The sequence below is a fragment of the Peromyscus leucopus genome, chromosome 23, assembly GCF_004664715.2.
Source record: "Peromyscus leucopus breed LL Stock chromosome 23, UCI_PerLeu_2.1, whole genome shotgun sequence".
NCBI lineage: Eukaryota > Metazoa > Chordata > Mammalia > Rodentia > Cricetidae > Peromyscus > Peromyscus leucopus.
In genome coordinates, this window is record NC_051082.1 from 3636949 (window position 1) to 3658898 (window position 21950).

General features: G+C 53.2%; 1 protein-coding gene across 1 annotated transcript in view; it reads right to left on the bottom strand.

Moving 5' to 3' along the window:
* The window catches only part of Sgsm1 (small G protein signaling modulator 1), a 72620-nt gene that overhangs the window by 20086 nt on the left and 30584 nt on the right, over positions 1–21950 (bottom strand). Inside the window, 13 exon segments of the mRNA XM_037198605.1 lie at positions 1184–1774; positions 3385–3453; positions 4203–4385; positions 6356–6484; positions 11828–11973; positions 12562–12626; positions 14292–14430; positions 16065–16229; positions 17649–17781; positions 17934–18055; positions 18058–18096; positions 18808–18875; positions 21014–21138. Of these exon segments, the coding sequence (XP_037054500.1) occupies positions 1184–1774; positions 3385–3453; positions 4203–4385; positions 6356–6484; positions 11828–11973; positions 12562–12626; positions 14292–14430; positions 16065–16229; positions 17649–17781; positions 17934–18055; positions 18058–18096; positions 18808–18875; positions 21014–21138 (1974 nt within the window).

Sequence of the window (21950 nt, forward strand, 5' to 3'; positions counted from 1 at the left end):
AGATCCAGGACAGACACCAAAATTACACAGAGAAACCCTGTCTCAAAGAAAGAAAAAAAGAAAAAAAAAAGCCAGGCCTGGGGCTTATACTTGCTACCCCAGAGCTGAAGAAGAGGAGCCAAGAGGGTCACTGGAGCTGGCTGGCTGGCCAGCCTGGCCGAATAGGTGAACTACAGCCCAGGGGGAGACACACTCAACATAAAAGGATGGTTCCTGATGAACTGCACCCAAGGTCCCCACACTCGATACCAAAAACACAAACAAAAAGGAACTTCGCAGAATAGGCAAGGTCCCAGCCCTGCAACCCGTGACATCAGATGGGATGAAAAGTAAAACGCGTGGAAGTCACCATAGCATGCACTCCGACAAAACAAGGTTGTGAATGAAGGACGAAGGAAAGACCCATAGGAGAGAAGGTCCTGGGACCCTTTGTGTCCTACCCATCTCCCAGCTTCCACACTAGTGATGCATGTCCATCCAGAGCAACAGGTGTGACTCGTGGCTCGGTTTTCCTTCTCCCCACACTCACTCTGTCCTGTGACCTCCCTGCCCTTGCCCACTCTGCCACACCGCTGGCTTCAGCCAGTGATGTCAGTGAGCCAGACAGAGCAGAGGCTTAAAAATAAACGTCGGCCTGTCGGCTCTCTCTGCTTAGCATCTGCCTTGGCCATGAGCACTAGCCCAGGCTGGCCCAGGTTAGCCCAGGTTAGCCTGCCAGAGGATGAAACACAGACTAGCCCCTGACAACCAACATCCTAACGAGCCACACCCTGCCCAGCTTGGGGCAGAGCTTCCCAGCTGACCCACAGACTCGGAGGCCAAGGTAGGGCCCAGCGTTGGTTGGCAAAAGTTGGTTGGCTTTGGGTAACTGGTTGTTACACAGCGTGGATGAGGAAGCTGATGACTAATACATCATGGTGGAAGTGGGTTTCCTTCTGAGCTAAGGTCTGTGAGGGCAGAGGTCGGCCTGGCCAAGGTCATCTCAGGAGGCTGCAGGGAGCAGCTAAGGAGCTGAGGCTCTGGGAGGGGACTTGTCCCACAGCCAGGAGAAGGGATGGAACCAGACTTCCTGGCTCCCAGCTCAGCAGCCCTTCCTGTTTCCACACTGACTCTCTATGACGGGGAGAGGAAACAAACTGTGGCCAGTCTCACCCTCCTCGGGGAAAGACCCCCTGTGACTTACAGAGTAGGTGACACCACTGGAAGACACGGGTGACGCCTCGTTGTTGGCAGAGGAGGTCACAGCCAGAGAAGCCAGGGCCGGGAAGAGGCTCTCCATCTCAGGCTCCTCAGAGAGGTTGTCCTCGCTGTCAGCGCGGCCGTGCTTGTCCGTCTCGCTGGGCCAGCCCTCCGTGGCCATGGCCCCGTCCTTCTCAGGCAGGGCCACGTCCAGGCTGCCCGGGATGGACATGAACTCCTCCATGCTCTCGTTGGCGAGGAGGTCACTCTCGAGACTGTCTTGCACAGCCAGCTCCTCCCGAGGGGCCTCGTCCCGGGACGTGGTGGCTTCGCTGCTCTGGCCGTCTTCCACACTGCTGTCCCCAGGTCGGAACGCAGCGGGGAGGCTGCGCTGGGCATCCAGAACACTGTCTTCGGTGCTGAGACTGGGCTCCGAGTGCTCGGAGAGGCCGGAGGAGAAGTTGTGGGAAGAAGGGTGTCCAGAGTCTGGGGAGCAAGTGCCATTTGCCGGGTTCCCATTGGGGACTTTGGGTTGTTTCTCCTCCGACCTGCCTTCCACCTCCGTCTGCTCCACCTCATCCACAGACTCAAATACCTGAGGAAAGGGACACACATGTCAGGATGTGCACGGCAGCAGTTTACAGCAGCAACTTAATACCCAGCCACAGGGTATATTTCGGTATGGAGTTTGCATGCAGTGGAATAGCACACAGTCAGGACAAAGGCAGTCTGTTCTTCTTGATGACAATTAGAGTCCAAGTGCTGAGATTATATTGGCAATTCAGATGACCACAGCTGCCTCTGAGGAGGGCGACGAGGGACATGAAGTTTGGGGAGAAAGTGGTTTTTCACCATACAGATTTCTAACACTGAGATTTATTTGTGGCTCTCTGTGTCCTTCAGCTGTAGCCCTCAAGGTCACAGTAAAGATCAGGTTCCAAAGCCTCACACTGTTTCTCTGTGTGGCCACCGTCAGCTTCAGTTCACTGGGTCCAGTTCTGCTTTTTTGTGTGCAGTGCTGGGACCTCTCATAGGCTAGGTGCACACACACACACACACACACACACACACACACACACACACACACAGACTTTTCTACCCAAAAGGTGACATTTTGTGCATGTTTTTATACTTTTCACTTGAAAATAGCTATTTTATTTTTTTTATTTATGTATCTATGTGTATATGCCCACATGAGTGCAGGTGCCCTTGGAGTCCAGAAGAGGGCGCCAGATCTCCTGAGGTTACACCTGGTTGTGAGGCACCTCACATAGGTGCTGGGAACTGAACCTGGGTCCTCTGCAAGAGCAGTTCACGCTCTTCACCACTGAGCTGTCTCTCCAGCCTGCTTTGTGCTTTTCTTTTTGTTTGATGAGGCTCCAGATGGAGCAAACCTTTATGAGCGACACCAAAAGCTGTTGAAAAATACACCCATGGCGTTTATGTGGGGTTTTAAGAACTACAAAGTCTTGCTGTCATTAGGTATTTCTGTGTATGTAAAGGCATTCAGAAGGTTCGGGAAGGGCATGCAGGGGACGGATTTATAGCACTGCTTCAAGGGAGGAGAGAGTTGAAGGAAGCGGAAGCAAAGTGTAGGCATGGGGTGTGATGTTTTACAGGAGAGCAGCCTCGTGTTCAGCCTCTGAATTCACAGAGGCTGAGTCAAGATTCAACCAATGCTGAGTGAACCCCCCCCCCAAAACCACTGCACCTGCACAGACTGGGCTCAAGCACTTGTCCATCCGTCCTTCCTAATGGCACAGCCTGATGGCTATTTCCATGCACTTTGCACTGCTCTTGTGAACGACCTGAAGAATGCAGTGTCATGTGCACACATTTGTCACTTTACACAAAGAAAAACGTGGATCCTGGCACGCTGACGTCTGCCGAGGCTGCGTCCTATCACTGTGGATTTCAAGGAGGCTGCGATTGCTTGTGCTACTTAAGAGAGTCCACGTCCAAGACTAGACATAAAAAGCCCAATATCGCCGGCGGGTGGCGCACGCTTAATCAGACTCGGAGGCAGAGCAGGTGGATCTCTGTGAGTTCGAGGCAGCTGGCTACAAGTGAGTTCAGGAAAGGCAAAGCTACACAGAGAACCCTGTTCAACCCCAGCCATTGTAGTGGCGGAAAATGACGGGCAGTCTTCAAGGTGGACGGGGCGGTGATGGGCGGGCACGAAGGGGCGGGGCCTCTGAAAGTCACCTGGGTGCTGCTGCTGGAGTCGCTCTGCAGTCGGAGGTTCTGGCGGCCTGAGCTGCAGCTTTGGGAGGACTGGGAGGGACAAGAACCAGAGAAACCAAGATGGAAGGTCACACGGGGGTGCTGCTGGGTTGGGAACCAGGAAGCCTGTTTCCATCCTTTCTCCTGGCTGGGACAAGCCCCCTCCCAGAGCCTCAGCTCCCTACCTGTCCCCTGGAGCCTCCTCAGAGGTGACCTCGGCCTCTGGGTCCCACCCTCCAACTTCCACGTCAGAGCACCCCACCTTTAACTTCTCTGTTGAACTTGAGAGTTCTGGCTAGGATTTACGTCCTTCCAGAGTAACAGGTGGGATTCGGGGCTCGGTTTTTCTGTCCTGTAACCTCCCAGCCTTCCCTACTCTGATGCTAGGCTCTGCCATGCAGTCCGCTTCAGCCAGTTAGGCTGTTCAGCTAAAGTCTGTGCGAGAGCAGAGGTCGGCCTTAGCTACCAGAACATTCTGAGCATTCTTGAAAGTACTTGCACATAGTAGGGATGCAGGAAACATTAGTTGAATATACGGAGGGCAGACGCTGCGCTGGAATCTTGATACGCACTGTCTTCTTAGGGCCGTACCCACACCTCCACCATTCCCACTGCATGTACGCAGGAACCGAGCCCCGAGAAAATGTGCTGGCAAGAAACTCTGGGCGGGCTTGGAACCTAGATCTGATTCTGAAGTTCCCCCTATGACTTCCCCCCCCAAAAAAAAGAGCTAAGGGCAAGGCCATCCCAAGGCTTGGTCCCCCTCCCTCCGGCAGGCTCCCAGGCCAGCGGTCCGTTACCTCGTTGCTGATGGTGGAGTCCCGGTGCAGCATCCGGTGAAGGTGACTGTCCAGGCTAGCCCCTGAGGAGCACTTGGCCAGGGCAGCAGCGTGGGACTCCCGCTCTCTCTGTCTCACAATCGCCTCGCAGCCCAGCCACTCCGACATGGTTTGTGCGTAGCAGGCGTGGATCTGCTCATCCACCTGTCGGGACACGCATAAGGCCCCACGAGGTGCTGAGTTCCCCGGGCTGGGACCTGTCTACATTTGCGTAGTCAGCACCCAACAGATATGAGCTGGGTGAGGTCCTGTGCTGAGGAGTACTATAGAGCAGCCTACCTCATCTCCGCTCTCCGTCTCTCCCTTTACTGATGCATCCACTCACACAACCATTCAAATGTTTGCGTGCTGTCTCTCTTTCCTCGTTTATTAATTACTTAATCCATTTGCTCATTAGTCTCTTCGATAAGTACCCACAGTGTGCCAGGCACCAAGTCAGGCCTATAGATTACAAGATGAGCAAGATTCTGCTATCTGTCCACCCACCATCCTCTCATCCACAAATTCACCCACCAACCCATGTACCCATCCACCCACCCATCCATGGGTCCATCTCATCCACTCTCTCCCGTCCATCCATCCACCCATCCAGGTTCATCTCATCCACTCTCTCCTGTCCATCCATCCACCATCCATGGGTCCATCTCATCCACTCTCTCCTATCCATCCACCCACCCATCCACAGATCCATCTCATCCACTCTCTCCCATCCATCCACCCATCCATCCACGGATCCATCTCATCCACTCTCTCCCATCCATCCACCCATCCACAGGTCCATCTTATCCACTCTCTCCCATCCATCCACCCATCCTTCCATGGGTCTGTCTCATCCACTCTCCTCCCATCCATCCACCCACCCCTCCATCAGGTAAGGGCCACTCATAGACAGCTGGTGGCAATATCAGATGGGACAGTCTCTGCTGGCGTTTCTCATTTTCTTCAAGACTGAACATGCTTCCATCACACTGATGTCACTACCAGGCATTTCCCCAACACACAAAGCCTGCACTGGATGTCAGTTGTAGTTAGCTATTACTGCCAAAAAATGTAAATCAAGATTCATGCGGCGTGGTGCGCACGCTTTATCCAGCACTCGAGCAAGCCAGCGGATTCTGTGAGTTCGAGCAGCTGGCTACAAGTGAGTTCCAGAAAGCACAAAGCTACACAAAAAAACCCTGTCTCGAAAAAAAAAAAAAAAAAAAAAAAAAAAAAAGATTCATGGCATTGCCCAGCTACCAATCAGTCAGCTCAGAGTGAAGCTGTGGTAGATGCACACAGGCAAATTCAGCCACAAAAAGGAAACAGGTAATAATAGAACGTGGATCTAGAGATGTATACTGAATGAAAAGTCAATCCCTCAAAATTTCCATACTACATGATTCTGTTTATACAACCACCTGGATGAGAGAAAATTCTGGAAATGGAAGACCGGTGAGTAGGAGCCAGGGATTAAGGTGGGATGGAGGTGGGTGTGGCTACAGAAGGACAAGGTGAATGGTTCTTAGGGCACCATTAGGGCACCAGAAATGTACAAGTCTGCACACATGGGGAAATAAGTGCATACACGCACACACACACACACACACACACACACACACACACAGGCAATTACAGGAGGATGGCGAGGCCTGAGTGAGGTAGGTGCTATACCAGCATCAGCGTTCTGTGACATCACAGCTCTGCTGGGGTCGCCAAGGGAGAAACTGAGTCAAGGTCACATAGGTCCCTGCAGTGCTGCCTACAAATATGCATAGGAGTCTATATGGCCTCAAAACAGGAGGCTGACTGATTTGAAGATTCCCTCGTGTCATATTTCCACCACACAGCTCTTTCCTCAGTGGTCCTGTCTCTTCCCTGTGTCTCTCACCAACACTGCAACAGGAAACCAGGACTCTGCAGTGCCCAGGTGCACAGTACCCAGGTGCACAGTTCCCAGCTGCACAGTACCCAGGTACACAGTGCCCAACTCCACAGTTCCCAGGTGCAGTGCCCAGCTGCACAGTGTCCAGGTCACAGTACCCAGGTACACAGTACCCAGGTGCACAGCACCCAGCTCCACAGTACCCAGGTCCACAGCACCCCGATCCTTTCATCGCCCTTGGGTGACTGACCTCCTTCCTCTCCATCTCCGTCATCCCGAACTGGTAGTGACCGAGGAGGAAGGGCCAGACTGCCCTGCGGATCTCGGGCTGGACACCCCCGAAGTAGATGAGCCGCAGCAGCTCCTGCTCCGGGTAAGTCTGTTGGGGGAGGGTTGGAGGGCAAGAAGGTTTGGTCAATGGAGAAGCCAGGGTGACCCGCGGCCCTCTAGTCTTGTTTCTGGGGTGAGATCCTGGGTGAATGAGCAAAGCCATGTCTTCTGTGTCTGGAACAGCCCCCAGAATGCCTGTGATAATGACTTGGTCCCTAGCTGGTGGGAGCTGGTGTGGCCTTGAAGAGCTGGAGCCGGTGTAGGTCTTAGGTCACAGTGGAGGAACGGTGACTGGGTCCCACAGTAAGCCTTTCTCTTCTGCTCCTGCCATGTGTCCCGTGCTGACATGTGTCCTGTGCTGCCATGTGTCCTGTACTGACTGATGACTGGGCCCATGGCAGCAGGGCCCATCAGACTTAAATTTCCACAACTGTGAGCCAAGATAAACTGCTTTTCTTTATGAGCTGCCCAGTCTGGGAACTTGCTACAGTAACAGAGATGACATGGCACAGGACTGTGTAATTAGCCCTGACTATCACAGGGGGCGCTAAGCTGGACCACTTAAATTACCCACCCATGGGGGCCTGGGTGTGGGGGCCCACACGGGGAGTTGTCAGGACAGCCGGTACAGGTACGAGGACTGGGGGGAGGGGAGGCCAGAGTGTGAGGTGCAGTGGAAAACAAAGACGTGACTGTGTCCAGGCTGAGCCTGTTTTTATGGATGGATGACAGGTGAAGCTGTGCACTGGGATCCCCAGCACTCAGAGCAGAAGGTCAAGTCAGGTGGTCAAGGTCATCTCCAGCTACATAGAGAGTTTAGACCAACCAACATGAGACCTCATCTAAAATCAATTAAAATAAATAAAGAACCCATAAACCAACAAGAGGAGAAAGAGGGAGGGAGAGAAGGAAGAAAGGGGGCAGGAGGAGGAGAGGATGCGCCAGGGCAGCAAGAATAGTGTTTCATTGATGCTCAGATGCATTCATTCGAGTTGAAGAATTACTTAAGGAAATGCAAAGTGATCATTTCCAGCCGCCTCTGCTCACACCAACAGCTTTCTGCACAGGAGGGGCTTGCTAGGCTTCCTGTAGTGCCAACGTGGCTCTGTTACTTCAAGAAAAATCACCGCAAGCTTTGCAGACACAGTGTAGCCTTGGGCTGCCCAGGGAACTCTGACCACCCAGGTAGATACTGCCAGAGCAGTTAGAAATCAGAAAATGGGTTGCGGCAAGAATGCAAAGTCTTCTTCAGAAACGACTTCCTTTAAGGTGTGTGGGGGGGAGGCTCCCAGGAGTGCCATCTATACCTTGACTTCTTTATTTCCTTTGTTTTTACTTTATGTGCATGGGTGTTTTGCCTGAATAGAAGTACACGGTGTACATGCAGTGCCTGCAGAGTCCAGAAGAGGGCGTGGGATCCCTGGAGCTGGAGTTATAGACAGTTGTGAGCTGCCATGCAGGTGCTGGGAATCGAACCCAGGTCCTCTGGAAGAGCACCCGGTGCTTTCAATGGCTAAGCCATCTCTCCGGCCCCATGGCTTTTCTTTATAGGAGTTATAAAACGACTCATCTCCAGGCTTCTCATTTCTTGTTGAGGAAATCGCAGTAGTTGGGATGCTCTAGGAGTTTGTGAGTTCCGCTGTTCGTTACTTGGTAGACACGTGTCTGTAGTAATTGCGTGCTATCTTCCATGCCTCTGCCTGCGGGGTCTGTGGTGATGTCTCCTCTTTGACTTCCGACTGCAGTCATCTAACGTGCCCTCCACACACACTTGTGGTTCTGATTTGGAAGGCATTTCCCAGCTTCCCTGGTCTTTCCTGAGAGCCAGCTTCACTTCCGTTTTTTTATCTCTGTGCGTCTCTGTCTGACCTAATTCTGCTTTTGACCCCTCTCCATCCCTCCTCCTGTCCTCTGTTCATTCAGGTTCAGTTTGCTGCCCCCCCCCAACCTTAAGATGGAAGGTTATTGATTTGACATCTTTCTTCATTTTACTTTATAGGTTAAAAAAAAAAAAAAAAAAAAAACCCTGGTCCTTTGTATGTACGTATTTTAATGTATATGTGTGAGTACCTCAGAGACAGTGAGTGGCAGGTCCTCTGGGACTGGAGCCACAGGCCACTGTGAGCTGTCTGCTGTGGGTGCTGGGAACCAAACTCAGTCCCTCTCCAACAACCGCAAGCGCTCTTAACCACAGAGCCATCTCTCCAGCCCCTGGACCGCTGCAATACGATGCTATGCTACACGTCGACATTTACTGTTGATCTACGGTCTCGGCTCCTGTCCCCTGCAAACGCCACAACTGCAATTATTTGCTACCGTAGAAAGAGATGAGATGATAAAGCAAACAGGAATTCCGGTTCCTGGGCTCCTGGATCCACTAGACTCCATTTCCCAGCCCCCTTTGCAGTTAGGTGTGGTCATGTGACAGTTTCGGGCCAATGGATGTGAAAGGAACTATGGGCAGGGCAGGGGAGGAAGTCGGTGGATCCTCACAGGCTTCTCTGGAGACTGGATGCCAGGGATTGGCAGGTTCACAAGTCCTCAGGTGAAGGGCGATGCACACTCACTGACAGGGCTCCCAGGACTGTTCCGTGAGAAAGGAGCCCCGTGTTGCCTGGCAACAAGGTCGCGGGGACTGTTCCTGGGACTCGGTGTACCCAGCACAGGAAGGTGGCTAAGCCCTGAGAAAGGGGCCAGACCGCAGGTGGGTTGTTCACTGAAGTCTCTTTGGCTCATCAGTTGTTTCACCCAATTTGACCTTAAACTGATGTCTCCCAAATTGGATCACGGAAGCGCTCCCGGGACTTTAGGAACGTAGGCGTGGGCTCCTCTCCGGGAGATGCAGACCCTGCAGAGCTGGAGCTGAGCGGAGAAACCAGTCAGTCCCGCAGCTCCCAGGAACCAGCAGGCTCACACTGTGGCCGTGGGAGGTTTCGAGAGTACTCTGGCTTATCTATTTCAAGTTTTAATACACAGTAATCAGCTTCTAGGAACCCATTCTCTAAATCAAAATGCCAGCAGTATGGGAGGGCATGCATGTGCCAGGGTGCTGCTGTTCCTGTATGTACTACTGGAAATGAGTCTAAAAAGATCGAGAAGGAAGCCAGGCCTGGTGCAGGTCTGCAAACCCAACCCCGACACTATGGAGGCTGACGGAGGGGGGTTGTGAGTTCAAGAACAGACTGCTATCTAGTGAGATTCGTGCCCCCCCCCCATTTCAGGCAACAACAAATTAGCAGGAAGAGAGAGGGAGAGGAAGAGGGAGAGGAGAGGGAGAGGAGAGAGGGAGAGAGAGAGAGAGAGAGAATTCCTGTCAGTGGGAATTTAAATCAACTGTGGGCCACTCACAAAGTGCTGAGTTCTGACTATTTCTTTGAGATCTGAAAGATGGGTCAGGAAATAAAGCTGCTCATTGAAAATGCAAACAGGATGTTAGCACAGTATAAAAGAAATCAACCTAGAGGCTAAGAGATGATTCAGCTGGTAAAAGGCGCTTGCTGCCCAGCCTGGCAACCTGGTTTCCACACGGTAGAAGGGAAAACTGACATCTGCAAGTCGTTGTCTTCTGACCCCCATGTGCACACTGTAGCCTTTGCAGACCCCAACACACATAAAAAATAAAAAATTAAAAAATATATAGCTAAGGTAAATACAAATACTAAGCTATGGCTATCTGAATATTACAATATCATATATATATATATATATAATATATATATATATATTTCAATGACTCTATAGCTGCAGATGAGATCAAAGATATATAAGACCTATATAATATGCAGTTAGGCATAAATGTATCTTTATATATCAGTAGATGTGTAGATTAAAAAATCTTGATGATTTATATGTCTTTGTTTGTTTGTTTGTTTGTTTGTTTGAGACAGGGTCTCACTATGTAGCCCTGGCTGTGCTAGAGTTCGCTTTGTAGACCAGGCTGGACTTGAACTCACAGAGATCTGCCTGCTTCTGGGATTAAAAGTGTGTGCCACCATGCCCGGCTTTGACTTGTATGTCTTAAAGTGTTCTGTGGGTCAGATCTGTGTGTACATCTACAGGTTCTATGGGTAAGCTCTAGAATCGCCGGGAGGTGCTGTGGCTGGTTTTGATTGAGAGAGTCTAGGAGAGAAGCCTCTCCGGGCTCTGGTCATGCCTCTGGGGGATTAGCTCAATCGTGTTAATTAGTGTGGGGAGACCTATTTTTATGGTGGGCAGTGCCATTCCCTAGGCTGGGGATCCTGGATGGTGCAAATGAAGCAGGTGAGGTGAGCAGCATCTTGCAGTCATCCTCCTCTGTTTCTCGACCGTGGATGAGATGGGACCAGCTGCCTCATGATCCTGTAGCCTCGACTTCCCCACTACGGTGGGACATATGTGGAACTGTGATCGAAAATAAACCCTTGCACCTTTAAGTTGCTTGTGCCAGGGTATTTTATGATAGCAACGGAAGAGAAACCCAGAGAGCTGCTACGTACCCACACAGCTTTGTAACTGTAGGGACAGAAACAAAGACAAGGGTACAGACAGACAGCACTGAGCAGATGCCCAGGCTGTAGCCTGAGACAGATGGACAGTGTTGGAGCAGGTGCCCAGGCTGTAGCCTGAGTCAGGTGGACAGCTTTGAAGCAGGTGCCCAGGTCACTTCCCAAGGCCCACATGTGCCCCAAAGTAGCTACGAATTCAGCCCAAAAGATAACCGCAAACTTACTCAGAACGTTATGCCATGTAACTCAGACAAACCCGGAACTCACAAAGTGTCTTAGGCTGGTCTCAAACTCACAATCATTCTGCCTCAGCTTTATAAGTCCTGTGGTGTCAGTCATGCACCACCCTGCCCAGCCCAGCGGTTCCTTTCTCTTCCCTTCCAGGTTGAACAGCCCTTGTCCCTAATGTTTGGGCCCCAAAGGGTTTCATATTTCAGATCTTCCTGCATGTTTGCATATTTGCCATATACAGGGAAATATGTATCTATATACGTATAGATATATAGATATTTATAGGGATGGGCACATCTAAACACAAAACCCCTATGATTAACATACCCATATACTCATGACCTGTATATTGTTTTCACAGTATTTTCAGTGAGTGGCATGTCTGCGACCTGTCATGTGAGCTCAGGTGTGGGATTTTCTATGTGGTTTCCTGTCAGTACTCAGAGTTTCCATTTCACAACATTTTGGATTTGTGGCTTGGGGTTGGGATGCTGTACCTATGAATGTTTCCTGACCCCCTCACAGTTACATATGGTTGGGGCTCACGTTAGCGGTGGGTCTTGAGACTTGATGGTCCCTGTTCAGACAGGCATGTCGCCCTGGGTCCCTGTGAGTCTGACCTGACAAGATGGCCTCCCTCCACTCTGCCCTCTGGCGTGCAAGCCCGCCCAGCTCACCGTGCTGTCCCGGATGTACTGCTCCCAGATGCTGGCCGTCAACCCTTGCCCAGCATCACAGGGCAGGTCTGGAGACACGATCATGTGATTGACCAGGGCTGACAGGTGGGTCCTCACGGTGGACAGGTGTCTACAGTACGCGAGCCCTGGACCAGGAAGGAAGGCAGACATCATCTTCTACCCAACACACTTCACCCAGTCTCTTCTGGGTGCTCCACGGGGCTGTCCTGTTACCCATGCCCATCTTTAGGGGCCCTCAACCCGGAAAATTCTCACTCTACCCTTTCTAGAAAAAAAAAAAAAAAAAAAAAAAAAAAGCAAGTTGAGGATGCTCTCACTGGGTGGCTTGACCACTAAACCCTGGGGATGATGTTTTGTCTTTAGTTGGACACCATCCCCTTCTGCTGGAAGCCAAAGCAATGAACAGATGTGCGGTGGGCAGGGAAGGGATAGGAAGGCAGGGAAACCAAGGACTTCTGGCCTCACTCTGGGCCTGCCTCCCATTCAAAGAGAAAGAACAAAGGCCAGATAGGAACAGAATCACTGCTGGATGGAGAAGGGAGGGCCTGGGAGATGCCAAGTCCTGTCCTCTCAGGACCATCCTGCCAGCCATGAATACCTGCCAGGGCACCCTCATCCACTCTGCCTTGGGCACCAGGAACTCATGCCTGGCACATGAGGTGCTCAGTAAATGCCTCTTGAAGATCACAGCAGTGATAGAGACCTGTACTCACATCCATAGAAGGCTCTGGAGAGGATCTGGTACTTCATGTTATCACAGAGCAGTTTCAGTGGAGCCCTGCAGGAGGGGGAGGGGAAGGGAGGAGGAGGAGGAGGGAGAGGGGGAGCAGAGGGCCACACACTGCTTAGCTGTTCCGCAGAGGAACCAACCATGCTGCACACAGCAGATCAAAGTCAGCCGTGAGGGCGGAGGGAGGCCGCTGTGGCTCCCACCCACGTGCCCCTTCTCTGTCACACCCCAGGTTTCCCTGGGGGGAACTGTCCCTCCATTGTGCCTCTGTGGCTTGGATGCAGGTGGATGATCACCCAGTACATGAACCTGGCTGAGAAGTGGTCATGTGACCCAACCTGGGCCAATGAGAATCAGCCCTGGGATTTTTGCTTCATCTACCTCTTTCTTTTGCCTGAGGTTCTGAGCCGGTGGGATACACAGCAGTCGCTGCTGGAAGCCTTCTTGGCCATCGCCAGGGAGGGCCAACCCAAGAACAGGCCACCATAAAGGCACACCCTTCCCATATCTGAAGACCCAGGGAGCCGTTCCCATCCTGAGCATCTGGATCCAGCCAAGCCTGAAGTCGCTGTGCCCCTGAACCTCTCAATCATGGCCAGCACATTTTTTTTTTTCCTTTCCTATTTTCTTTTATCGATTTTTTTTTTGAGACAGGGTTTCATGATCTAACCCAGACTGGCCTGGGACCCACAATCCTCCTGCCTCAGCCTCCTGGGTGCTGGGATTGCAGGCTTATTCCAACACGCACACACATTTTTTTTTTTCTCTTTCTTGAACCAGTTTGAAGTGATCTGCTGTAAAGTGGCCCATGGATTTGGCCCAGTGGACTGCACAGTAGACAGGGCTCGGAGCTGTTGCTCCCTGCACAGTGCTCCTAGGGCTGCTTTGAGTGAAGAGAAGAGGAAAGCCTAGCATGCCTGGGGAGAAGGGGAAGGAGGAGGGCTGTGAGTTCTTACAGAGGACAGAATGGAGGAACCTTTGTGCATCAATCCTGAGGATATCCCAGGGACACCAGACAAACCCAGGGAGCCTGCTGGCAAGGGAGCATGGTGGAAGTCCTGGGTATGCACATGGAGGGAGTCCCTCTTCGTGCCCTCTGGATGGGAGGCTCGGTCGGGGGTGGGGTGGGCACTCTGCAGGGAGGGAGCTCCTCATTGATACAGGTATGTAAGTCTAGGCTCTGAGAGCATGCGCTGGGCAAAGTATCATTTCTCAATGGTCCCTTCTCAGAGCCCTACTAAGTGAACGCTTCCTGGAGGAGCACACAGAGCATATGGTGGTGGTTAAATAATATTTCTGGCTCCTGGTATATGCTGGGCCTGTATTTCTTGGCCTCCCTGGGAGTGCGGCCACTGAGGTGAAAGCAGGAATATCATGGTCTCTGATACCGTGATTAGTGACATCTGAGTCGACGTTCATTAGAAAGCAGAGCTATGGTGGACTCACAGCATCCAGGACACTTTGGCATTCACTGCAAAAAGCTGTTAGTGTTTCGGGACTGTTTGTTACTGCAGCAGAACCTGCCCTGACTGACACATGGGAGGGAATTCCAGGGGCTAAGACCACACGAGGCTATGATTTAAACCTAGCTCTTGGGGATCCGATAGGCCATGTTCACACCTCCCAAAATCTAGGGCAAGGCAAGCGATAGACAGCCACAGGTCCTTGGCCAGTGCTGCAAGATCTTCCAGGTGTTGCCTACGCCCCACCTACCTCTCGTGGTTGCAGCCATTGGTCGAGCCGCCCTCGGCTGAGGCGCTCTGTGAACAGGAGGAGCAGGAGGACTTCCGAGGACTGGGTTGCCATAGGGATGGAAGGTTGTTCACGGAGACATCCATCAGGTCCTGGGGCACTGCGGTGGACAGTGGGTGGGAAAGGGGCCCCAGCAATAACCTTGGTTAAACCAATGTGGATTACAGAAGCCTGACCCCAAAGCAAGCAGCTCCCTCAAAGCTGGCTCAGGGACAGGGAGGATCTGAGGGTGACAGTCCCAAATGTGCCCAACCACAATCTGACGGAGTCCCCGAGCCCGCCTGATCCAGTGAAAACCACCACCAAGATTCAGAGGCTCTGACCGCGGGGCGGGGTGGACGGCAGCCCAGCGGAGGGCGAAGAAGAGAGGAAGCAGCGCAGAGCTGGGAAGACTGCAGATAGATGCCTCACCTCGCCATGCCCTCATTCAGTTCTGCTCACAGGAAGGTGACCCTGGGGAAGGGGAACCTACTGGGCACTTCCGTGGAAAGGCTGGGGTGTATGTGGGGGGGAGGACCTGAGCTCCTGCGCCTCTACAGGAGCTTGTGTGGTAAGAAGGGAAGGAACCCATCTCAACACCCAGGCGGAGTCCCCGGGGCCTGAGTGTGTTGGGGGGCATGAACGCTGTTCACACTCCTGAACTAGAAATCACCTTCAACAGGTGACTCAGGTGGGGGGCTCCTTAGAAAGCCATATGCCCATTTAGTGCCCCTGGTGTCCTGGAGACAAAGCCCTCAGATGCGCCCAATTTGTGATTTTAGGCTCTCTCCTTCCATGACTCAGGCTGTCAGGCATGGGGCAAGTGCCTTTACCAGCTGGGGCGCCTTTACTCACTGGGCTGCCTTGCTGGCTCAAGGCCTGGCTTTCTTTTGCTGTTTTATAGTCAAGGACATAAAACCATGCCCAGCTCCTGGGCTGTACAGAATGGGGCTGGATTTGGTCCCTGGGCAGGGATTTGCTGATCCCTGTTCTAGGACACAAGACGGGTGCTCATCCTCTCACCTGCTATGGCCTCTTAGGACAATCGCTGTCTCTCTCTCTTTCTCTGTGTCTCTATCTCTGTCTCTGTCTCTCTATTTCTGTCTCTCTCTGTCTCTCTGTCTCCCCCCCACACTCTCTCTTGGTTTTTCAAGGCAGAGATTCTCTGTGTAGCCCTGGCTGTCCTGGAACTCATTCTGTAGACTAAGCTGGCCTCAAACTCACAGAGATCCCTCTGTATCTGCCTCCCATTAGCTGGGATTGAAGGCGTGTGCCACCACCACCCAGGGACAATTGCTCTCACCTAGGCTTTTCTCCTGAACCCCCGGAGAGGGAGAGAGACTTAACACTCTTGTCCCCTCTCCTTGTCGTCAGAGCCCAGCGGCTGACTGGGTCATCCTGACCCACGACACAGAGAAGCATGCTGGCTACAGAAGGGGGCTCCTGCACCACCCACAGGGTCTGGCTCCACTCCCCCCCCCCTCACAGACCCCCCACTGAGCCGGCCAGAAAGTAGCCCGGCCCCCAGCCTGGCTCAGGGAGGCACATGGGGAGACAATCACACCTCCAGCACTTGTACCATACAGACAGCGCCAGTGAGTCACAGAACCTAGCGGCTGCCTTCTGTGGGGTGGGGACCGAGGGGCACGAGACTGTTCATTCGCTTCCTTTGTCCGTTTTCCTTGGGAACGAGACTCAAATGATGGCATGGTTGAAGTGGTACCCAGCCCCCGGGGGAGGGGAACCAGACGTTACTGGGGGGCTGCTCCTTCACACTCCGAGTGGGGACGGTGAGGTACCCTCTGGTTTGTGCCCAATGGATCCCCCTGGCCACCACCAGAACGGACTGGCCAGCAGCAAGCATCATCCAGGCAGGGCCAGCGGACACGGGTCGAGGGCTGCCCAAGAGGTCAAGGGCAACTTAAGACAGAAAACAAAAACAATCGGTGAGGAGGGAGGGCTAAGGGGGTGGGACAGAGACCACCAGAGAGACCGGTTCCCCAGGGTTCTAACCCTCCCCGCCCCGCTCCACATGGCTCCCACATATGTTGTGCTGATTAGAGGGGGAAAAAGCCCGGGCATTTAAAAATTGCCCACTCTGCCAGCTACCAGGCCAGGTTTGCTATTTATCTTTGGTGACCTGTAAAAAGGCAGTTCCCCTCATTTTGCAGAAATAACAGGGACTCATAACAGTGGCAGTAATGGGGAAAACTGGGGCCTGTTTCTCTTTAAGACACGGACTTGCCCTGGCTAGCCTCGAACTCACATTCTTCCTGCTTCAGCCTCCTGAGTGTTGGATTACAGCGTGCTCCATCACACCTGGCTCAATCCAGTCGTGTGTGTGTGTGTGTGTGTGTGTGTGTGTGTGCGTGCGTGCGTGCGCGCGCGCCCATGCATGCGCACATGTATATTTGTTAAGGTGTACATGTCTATGTGGATGTCTGCATGTTTGTGCACACACTTATGGAGGTCAAAGGTCAGTCTCAAGTGTTGTTCTCCAATACCGACAGTCTCTCACTGTCCTGGAACCTGGCAAGTAGGAGAAGCTGGCTGGCTAGTGAGACCCGGGGGACTGCCTGATTCTGATTCCCCAGCACCGGGGTAACACGTGCCTGCCATTATACCACACCCAGCTTTGTGTGTGTGTGTGTGTGTGTGTGTGTGTGTATTCACGCACGTGTGCACTGCTGTGTGCTCATAAGCATTGCATGCACAAGTATGCTTGCATGCAGAAGCCAGAGCAAGATCTGGGGTGTTTCCTTTTGTCCCTAGTCACTTTATTCCCTTGAGGGTCTCTTACAGATCCAAGGCTCGCCATGCTGACTGTGCTGATTAGCCAGGGAACGTGTGGGGTTTGCCTATCTCCGTCCCCCAGGGCTGGGGTCATGGGCATGTACAGTCAAGCCTGGCTTTTTATGAGATGTTTGAGTTCAGATCTCTGTGCCTGCATTGACTCCTCATAACTCCAGGTTATACTGACAGGAAGGATCACACAGTAGCTAGTGCGCGCCTGTTCTGTGTGTGTTGAAGGTCTGCAGCGGACAGTCCACTTCACAGATGAGGGAACGGAATGCCAGGGAGGGGGGTGGGGAGAAGAAGTCTGCCCAGGTCGAGCCAGGGTTCCAGAGCCCACACCACTGTCACTATTAGTGCCACCTCCTGCCCCGTGGCACCTTTACTATCTGAATAAGAGGTGGCTGTTGGTTCTCATTGCGGAGGAGGCGGAAGGCACTGGGACACTCATGGCTCTGAGTCCCCTCTGCTGGCCACAGACCTACTGTAACTTTTGGAACAGTTCTCGGGGAGGAGCCGGTGAGTGCAGGGCCCGGGGCTGCTCACCGAATTCAGACTGCATGCCGGGGTAGATGATGCGGAACACGTAATCGGTGGCTTCGTCGTCCTCTTTGTCTGAAGAGGTGGACTCCGAGGATCCTTGTGGGCTCCGCTTGCGCAGCTTAGGAAATACCTTCCCCTGCAGGAACATATCCCAGGGCAGACTTCAGAGAGCCATCTGTCCCCAAGTCTGGCAACACCGAGGGTCTCAGAGGGGAATGCAGGGCCCAGTGATACCCCACAGCTGGCAGCACCCCAGCCTCCTCGAGGTCCCCACAGCTGACCCCTCACCTTTCCTCGCTGTGACCAAAGCGGTGGGTCCAGCTGCCCGTGCGGAAGCAGCCCATTCTCCAGGCAGGAGAGGAATTGTAACAGGTGCCCACCCTTGGGGAAGCGGAAGGGCGGCCTCTGGATCCGTCCTGGCTCACCAGCACGACAGTCCCACCACTGTCCACTGCCACCACCACGGGACAAGAAAGAATGGCAGGTGTCACTTGCCTGACATAGTCCCCACTCTGAAGACACATGCCTCCACCCCCAGGACCAGGCAGACGCAGGGGAGCCGCTCTGAGGCTCTGGGTGGTAGGTGACTCCTAAGAGCATGCATTAGATGCCTGATGCATACCAACACTGTGTGTTAAAAGTTGTCTTACTGTAACCCCCAGAACATCCCTGTGAGGCTTAGCTATTATTGTCTATTTTACAAGGGACAAAACCAAAGAGAGGTTTTGTATCATCCCCAAAGTCACACAGCTGGTAAGTTGCAAAGCCTGGATCAGAACCAAGGTCTGCCTTAGTAAAGGGGATTAAACCATTGAGTTCCATACCTAGATGAGGCACAGTGTACCCTGCTTATTCTGGCTTTAATGGAATATAGTAGTTACTGATCTCAGGTCTCCACACTACTGATTTTGGACTCACAAAGATACGGGTTTAAGCCCTGTCTCTAGCGCCAACAGTCTGTGTTACTTTGTATCAGGACGCCATCCTTTCACTAAATGGTTACCATGATTCAGAGCAACCACACTCAGAGGGGCAATGCCATTTGCTTTAGGAGGCACACGGGAGTGTCTTGGGATGCTAAATGAATGTACCGGTGAGGTGGTGAGTAGGGACGGGGATCCACAATGGATGCCCAGCCGCCTGATGTCCCTGTGGTCCCTACCTTGCTGGTGACAGTGCAGGTAAACAATTTCCTCTAAGCGGATCGTCACAGCGTAGTCCCAGTAGACGCTGGAAAGGGGAAGGCGGGGAGACTGCAGGAAGCCAGAAGACCAGCCCAGGAGCACCTTTGCCTTCTCACCCAGACCCATGTGTCCCCAGACCATCCATCCATACTCCCCTCCTTTTGGTCTCAGCACCTCAACTTTCTGAAGAACGACACACACCCCACCCCACCCCACCCCTCAACCTTCTCCCTATCTACGTGGTTATTTGAACCCAACTCTGCCAAGTCTCCACCCCAGGACTCTGGGATGGTCACCTGCCCCAGGCCGGCCAATCAGCACTGAGAGGTCACAGTGATTAATACATGATTGGCACTATTACTCAAGCATAGTTAGTGTGAGGAGATGGTCACATTCATGCTTAGACAGTCCAGGAAGAACTCCCTGATGCCCAGGGACACTCAGAACCGTGCAAGGAAGGTCTGTCTGAGCATCGGGTCTGTAGACATGAGGCAAAAGCCAGAGACAGGATGAATTCGGGCATGGCCGTTCAAGTCCCTGGGTCCAGCCTGAGGTCTCGTGCCCCTGGGTTCTCTGGAGCATTGTACCAAATGCTCCAGTTAGCTTCGAGTTGATGTTTTCGTGCCTGGAAGTTAGGCAAATATACTGGCCCAGAACCCTCCTTTCAGACTACCATGTGACCAGGGGCAGGAGTTAGAACGGCCACTCCCAGCTCTGACCTTACACGGGTCACTAGGGTGACTTGAGGGTTTATCTGAGCCTCAGTTTCCCCATCTATAAAATGGAAGCTCTAATAAGATCCCCATTGTAGTGTTTCTCTGAGAACCCAGAGGCCCTCACAGTCAGCTCAGAACACAGTGCTTGGGGCATGGTCACTCTGAGTACTGACTTACGTACTTCTGGCTCAGAACCCACCACCGTTCTAAAACCAATTATTTTCCCCATCAGAACACCATGGGAGGGGGCACCTGGGAGTGTGGGCTTTGTGGTAGCCTAAGAATGCAACCACTCAGAAACTCCGTACCAGGGGGCAGAGTTCAGTGGTACTGCAAGCCACTGCCAGATCCATCATGGTTCTACCACGCTGCCATGATGCTGGCCAGAACTGGGCTCCCGGAAATGGTCCAGACCTATCTTTGGGAAGGAAGAGGCCCCCGATGGCCCCCTCTAGGCCAGGATCCCCAGATGGTTGGTGGACACGCCTCCCGTGTGACATTTTCCTCTCCTTTGTCACCACGCACAGCCGTCTGAGTCTTTTTGTTCCAACTCCTGCTTCTTCTCTCAGCTCCCCACCCCACCCCAGGTCCTTCCCCAGAGAAATCTCTTTTTCACAGATCCTCTCACAGCCCCTGGTCTTGGGAGGACCCAGACTAGCACTGGTGACAAGCTGGTGGCTGACGCCGCCCGTGGACCATCTCTCTCCACTCTCTCTGCTCTCAGCTGGCGTCAGGGCAGAGTATCATTACAGGCCCTCCTGCCCTGGGCCACCAGTGGGCCAGGGCAGTGGACATCCTCGGCGGTGGTCGGCAACCACGGTGCCCGTTCTGTGTGTCGGTCCTCCCTGCCTATGTGTGCCCGCTCTTCAGTACAGATGAGGAGACTGAGGCTGGGGGGTGTGGGGGTGGCTGTTCAAGGTCACCTGGCTTGGGGTGGGGAGGGGTGCGGTGGGCAGTTCCCGATTCAGTCTGATGTGCCCTCACGGCTTGGCTGAGGTGTCTGTCATCTGCGGTCTCTATATTTGCTCGCCTTACACTTGGATAGGTCTGGGGAGCACATTTATAAATTGCATCTTTGAGAATCAATCAATTAATGTGGGGGAGTGCACGCCATGATGAATGAGTGAAGGTCAGAGGTCACTTCTCTTCTCCCATCAGATGGGTCTCAGGGATAGAACTCAGGTTGTCAGGCTCGGTGGAAGGCGCCTTTGCTGGCTGCTGAGCCATCTCGCTGGCCCTGGAGAGCAGACTTATGGATGTGAGCGGATGGCCATGGCCTACCCCTGAGGCTCTGCCACTGTCTCCAGGTGTTCCCAAGGCTGCTGTTCCTTCTGAGGCCTCAGCAGCAGGGAGGCTGGGCTAGGTAACCATAAGAATCGGGTAGAATGGCAGGTGGGACCATCCGCCCCTGAGAAGAGAGCATCCTCGTATCTAGGAGAGAAGGGGGACTCAGTTGAAGTTCTCTTACCTCTTCTCGTAGTCCAGGTCTCCAACAGACCCGTTCATCAGCTGGTTGGGTGTCCACTTCAAAGTCATGACATCAGCTGTCTGGTGCAGAGACAGGTACCCGGGCACAGCCTCCATATCATCCCTCTGCAGAGAGAGGAGAACTCAGGCCTGGCCACGTTGCTGGACTCCAGCGGACAGGGGCCTGAGGCCTGCCTGACTCAGGGACGCAGAAGCAGAACCAAAGGGCTGGGCTGTTTGCCGCAACCACTTGGAAGAGCCCCTCAGCATCCTTCCCGGTGCCGTGTTGAGAAGAGCCACCTGCAGCCTGCCGTCCAGGGTGAACTTGGCAGAGTCCAGCTGTGAACGCTGCTCACTCCAGCACCAGCACCCCCATCTCTCCCTCTGGAGGCTGTCTCTACCTCAACGTTCCTTTGGACCGAGCCTGCCACCCTAACATCACCCCTTTCAAAACAAGGCCTATATCTAGGCCATCTTAGGGGTTAAAGAGAGGGCAGGTGCCTCTGCACCCCATCCCATAGATGTTACCCAGAAAACCTCTCTCCAAGCACCCCCACTGTGCTTCTACCCTGCCCAGAATCTGCTATGGGACCTCTCACCCACGTCTCATTATTCTAAGTTAGTGGGTGAGCAAGAAAAGGCTTGCATCTCTCCTCTGGGAAGAAGACCCTGCCCACTCCTGAGTTGCACTCTTATCCATCCCTGAATCAGGGCACGTCTGACCGCCCGCGGCATCTCACAGCTGTGAAGTGGCCATCGCGACACAGTCACACGCAGGCTGTGATCACTGCCAATCATGCCCACGGCTGAGCCTGGCAGGGCTGTTATTGTGCAGGGAGGACACATGAGTACGTTTGAAATGTCTCCCGACAGAGGAGCCGGTGATTCAGCTATTGCGATGTGGATTTAAGAACAGGGTGACAGTCCATTATTCATCT